Consider the following 4,604-nt stretch of genomic DNA (forward strand, 5'->3'; position numbering starts at 1 on the left):
TGCCTCTTGTACACCTTTACCTGGGCCTTGATGAGGTTGAGTCTACATGGCTGACTCAATCGTTTCAGGACTTGAAGCCTAAGAGCTTGGATGTACGGCAAGAGGAGCTAGGGGCCATGGTGGACAAGGAGATGGCGGCCACTTCGGCAGCCATTGAGGACGCTGTGCGGAGGATCGAGGTGAGGGCTGAGTTCCTGTGGGAACTGAGGGGATAAAGGCTGCATCTGAGCAGGGACAAATAGCATATTCCTGGAATGTCTGTCACTGGGTACAGGACATGATGAGCCAGGCCCGCCACGAGAGCTCGGGAGTGAAACTGGAGGTGAATGAGAGGTGAGCACGACTTCCATCCCCAAAACCCCTGCGGGAAGCAGCTTCCCTGGCCCACGAGATCCGACCTTCCCGACTGTTCAGCCGTCCAGAAAGGGGCTGGACACAAACTGCATGTCCCCTGCCCTGGTGTGGAAGATCCTTGCATGATGTGACAAGGCCACACTACAGAGCTGTCTTCTCTCTTCTCTGTGTCTCCCTAGGATCCTCAACTCCTGCACAGACCTGATGAAGGTGAGTGTGAGGGTGAGTGACTCCAGGTTGGGTTGTGTCGGGACCACCAGGGAAGTCACACCCATCTTGGTCTCGGCAGGCTATCCGGCTCCTGGTGATGACCTCCACCAGCCTGCAGAAGGAAATTGTGGAGAGCGGCAGGGTAAGCCAGATGTGCTGTGGTATGGCAGCCTCCCTGGCTCGGTCATAAAGAGAAATAAACTCTGATCCCCTGACCCCTTTATGTATGACATCCCCCATACAGGAGGGTCTGTCGCCACAGCTAAAAGTCCCCACACCTCAGGGAGGTAGGTCTCAGGGATATGCCTGCACTATCCAAACGTCCTGTCTTCTCCTCCCATTGCCACTAGGGGGCAGCAACGCAGCAGGAATTTTATGCCAAGAATTCACGGTGGACTGAAGGCCTCATCTCAGCCTCTAAGGCAGTGGGCTGGGGAGCCACACAGCTGGTGTATGTCAACCCAGGTGTGGGTGGGGTGGGCACGGTGCTGAGGTTGGCTGTGGGGGCTTGCCAGACTGTTCAAGATGTGGAAACCCAGACTCTTGGTTGGCCCCGGCCCCACAGAGAGTCAGCCGACAAGGTTGTGCTTCACATGGGCAAATACGAGGAACTCATCGTCTGCTCCCATGAGATTGCGGCCAGCACGGCCCAGCTGGTGGCAGCCTCAAAGGTGAGGCTGTGCTGACCTCTACCATCCCAGGTTTGACGTGTGCCGTGCCTGGGCTGGGGGCCCTCACCTGCTGCCTACAGCCAGCCAACCCATGCCCGCTCTGCTCCCTGCAGGTGAAAGCCAACAAGAACAGTCCCCATTTGAGCCGCCTGCAGGAGTGTTCCCGCACTGTCAACGAGAGGGCTGCCAACGTCGTGGCCTCCACCAAATCCGGCCAGGAGCAGATCGAGGATAGAGGTGAGCTCCTTGGTATTCAAAGGGGCTTCCCAGAGCTGGTGGGAGGGGTCACTCACTGCTGACTTCTTTCCCCTGACCACAGACACCATGGATTTCTCTGGCCTGTCCCTCATCAAGTTGAAAAAGCAGGAGATGGAGACTCAGGTGTGTACCTCTCGTGCCCACCGCTGCCAGGCTCTGATCTCTGGGAAAGACCCTGGGACTCACGAGCAGTGCTGAGTTGGCTGTGTGGCCTGCAGGTGCGAGTCTTGGAACTGGAGAAGACACTAGAGGCAGAGCGTGTCCGGCTCGGGGAGCTTCGGAAACAGCACTATGTACTGGCTGGGGGGATGGGGACACCTAGCGAAGAAGAACCCAGCAGACCCAGCCCAGCTCCCCGAAGTGGGGCTACTAAGAAGCCACCGCTGGCCCAGAAACCCAGCATAGCCCCCAGGACAGACAACCAGGTACCAGGAGGCATTGGTGCTGGGTGAGGGAGGAGAGCTTGCCAGGGGTGGAGTAGGGCTCCCTCGGATTATACACAGGCTTCTGATCTCATCTACTGAGCTCCTTCCTCTCTTTGACCCCTGCAGCTCGACAAAAAGGATGGTGTCTACCCAGCTCAACTTGTGAACTACTAGGCCCCTAAGGTGTTCAGCAGGATGGCTGGTGGTCGTGCCTGGGTTTCATGTGGCTGTCTGGCAGTGGTCAAGGGGCCTCTGAGAGGCCTCCAACTCTGCCCAAGGGGCCTAGTCTGTGGGACAGTTCATCTGGATGTGAATCTATTTATCTTAAGTAGGAACTGCCTCGAGCAGCTGGGACCCAGCAGGCCTGAGCCACAAATCTGCAGCGGACATCAGGGATAGTCTGAATGCTGCGAGGTATTTCTTTCTTCGTAAGTTTAGTCAGCACACTGGGAAAAGGCCATATAAGCCAGGAGCCTCCTTGTCTCTAGACTCAAAAGTCTGAGGCCTTAAGTGAACAACAGAAAGAGGGTCCCTACTGGCTACCAGGGATAAGGGGATGACCTGTGACCCTTGAGCCAGGGAGAGCAGGTAGGCTGGGTGGTGTCATCACCTGGGGGCCTGGTGCTAGGGCATCCGTGCTGGGATCCCCAGGAGACCAGGCTTTGTGTGGGTGCCTGGCAACAGCATGGCTGGGGCAGCCCCTGCTCAGGTGCTGTCTCTGCCCGTGACCGCAAAGCCAGCCTCCCCCATGCAGTTTTCCGTTCTCCTGGCTACTAGTGTGGCTGTTCATTGCCTACCTTGATGAGTAGATTTCAGGCCTCCTAAAGCTGGGGCCTTTCAGCCAGTCAGAAGCTATTTAAAAAAAAAAAAAAAAGAGCAGATGCCATAGCCCACATTTCTGGAGGCTCAGGAGTTCTTGCTGGAGCAGCCCAGACATGGAGGCCTGGCCTTGCCTGCCCCTGACAGTTTGAATAAATTTGTGTTTCTTGAGCCTGAGGAGGAGTGGCTGGGGGTAGGAGATATCCAGGCCACCAATAAAGCCAGCAGCTGGTCTGGGACAAGTGCCCAGCTTCCCTCCAGCTGCGTGCCCTGCGCCCTGGGAAGGCTACCAACCATGGACCAAGGTCCGGGGCTTTGGGAGGGAGCCGGCTCCTTTGCTCTGTCTAGTGTTCCCTGTGTTGAGTTCCATTGGCAATAAAACCCTGACTGTTGTTAGCAGTGCCCTAGTGAGGGCCTCTGCCAGACTCTTCATTTCTCCAGAGATGCACACACTTGTTTGGCCCTGTGTAGGTGTCTGCAGTTGACACTGGAACCTGAGCCTTGCTAGAGCCGCTGGCAGCTCTGTCACCAAGCACCAGGCTTTCTCTAGATTGCTATAGCATGCGCCATCCTTAACTATAGGCTGGACCAGCCATTACCCTCTTCTCATCTCCTCAAGGCTGACTGAGGCCCCTGCTGTTCCAGCCTGGAACCCCTGTGGTCTCCTGAGGGTCTCACCAGTAGTCAATACCAGTGCACCATCTGAGACCATGTGCTACAGTGGGCAGTTTCCAGACTTGGAGTGTCTGAGCCGGTGGGTTAGGACCTTGATCTGCATGCCACATACTCTGTGTTCTAGAGAGTTCTGCACCACTCAACTTGCAGCCCCAGCAGAGGTGACTGGGGGCTCATCTCCACTCGGCATTTATAGGACCCAAGAATGGTCCCCACTGTGAAGCCTGCCTTCTCCAGATGGTGCCAGCTTACCAGGGTGCTTTGCAAATTGATTTCCAGTGCATGAGGCTAATGGAGCCAGCTGCCAGGTCTGAATCATGTTTTTACAGAACTTTAGAACACTTTGTTTGTTTGTTTTCGAGACAGGGTTTCTCTGTGTAGCCCTGGCTGTCCTGGAACTCAACTTTGTAGACCAGGCTGGCCTCGAAGTCAGAAATCCGCCTGCCTCTGCCTCCCGAGTGCTGGGATTAAAGGCGTGCACCACCATGCCCGGCTTTTAGAACACTTTCTTAAGAGTGTTTATTTTTACAAACCAGAGAAAATTGGCCCAAACTAGGTAGTGATCCAAGGACCCATCTGACCTAACATCCTAGAACTGGAGACGAATCACCTCAAAGGTCCTATCTCGGAAGTCAGCCCACCCCCATCATTGACCGAGATTTCCCTCCCTGGTTCCACTCTACCCAAGCAGAAGATCCAGTAGGTCCAAGTTCATAGACTCAGAATTTGGCTGTTCAGCTGGGAAGTCCCAGGGAGTGATCGTGATGAAGTCCATTTCTTGGTCACTATTCAATAAAGCTTGCTTTAAATAAACCACTGAGAAAGCCCATTGTACTCGCCAGGAGGGGCCTACAAGCTAGCAACTGCAGTGGAAGAGATGATCAGATTCTTTTTCAAGGTGAATGGATTTCTCAGGACAAGCCTCCCTCTTCCTAATATGGCCTCCTAATAGCATCTCCTGTGTGTAAGCATAAGGTTGCGTCTGAGGACGGGACGGCTTGGATTGGGCTGCCCTTGGGTTAAGTCCCTTGCACGGAGGAACCTTGTGGTTCAGAAACACAGCTGAGCTGAGAGCAGTAGAGTACAGGTCACGGGATACATGGCTCAATCAGGGACAGCGGGCACAGTCGCCTGTGGTCACAGACATGCCCAGTTAAAGCAGTGCAGGGTCAATGAGAGAAACACAGCAAAC

At 55.0% G+C, this 4,604-nt stretch overlaps 1 protein-coding gene across 1 annotated transcript in view; it reads left to right on the forward strand.

Annotated features, from left to right (window-relative positions):
• Hip1r (huntingtin interacting protein 1 related) overlaps positions 1–3,145 on the forward strand; it is a 28,935-nt gene extending 25,790 nt beyond the window's left edge. The window contains exons 23-32 of the mRNA XM_021162507.2: positions 69–179; positions 275–333; positions 534–564; positions 644–706; positions 915–1,015; positions 1,130–1,235; positions 1,349–1,472; positions 1,555–1,616; positions 1,712–1,918; positions 2,045–3,145. Coding sequence (XP_021018166.1) covers positions 69–179; positions 275–333; positions 534–564; positions 644–706; positions 915–1,015; positions 1,130–1,235; positions 1,349–1,472; positions 1,555–1,616; positions 1,712–1,918; positions 2,045–2,092 — 912 coding nt within the window. The 3' untranslated portion in view covers positions 2,093–3,145. The remainder of the gene's footprint in view (positions 1–68; positions 180–274; positions 334–533; positions 565–643; positions 707–914; positions 1,016–1,129; positions 1,236–1,348; positions 1,473–1,554; positions 1,617–1,711; positions 1,919–2,044) is intronic.
• Positions 3,146–4,604: the final 1,459 nt, after the last annotated feature.

This window comes from Mus caroli, unplaced genomic scaffold (assembly GCF_978045245.1).
Source record: "Mus caroli unplaced genomic scaffold, Mus_caroli_1 scaffold_4, whole genome shotgun sequence".
Lineage (NCBI taxonomy): Eukaryota > Metazoa > Chordata > Mammalia > Rodentia > Muridae > Mus > Mus caroli.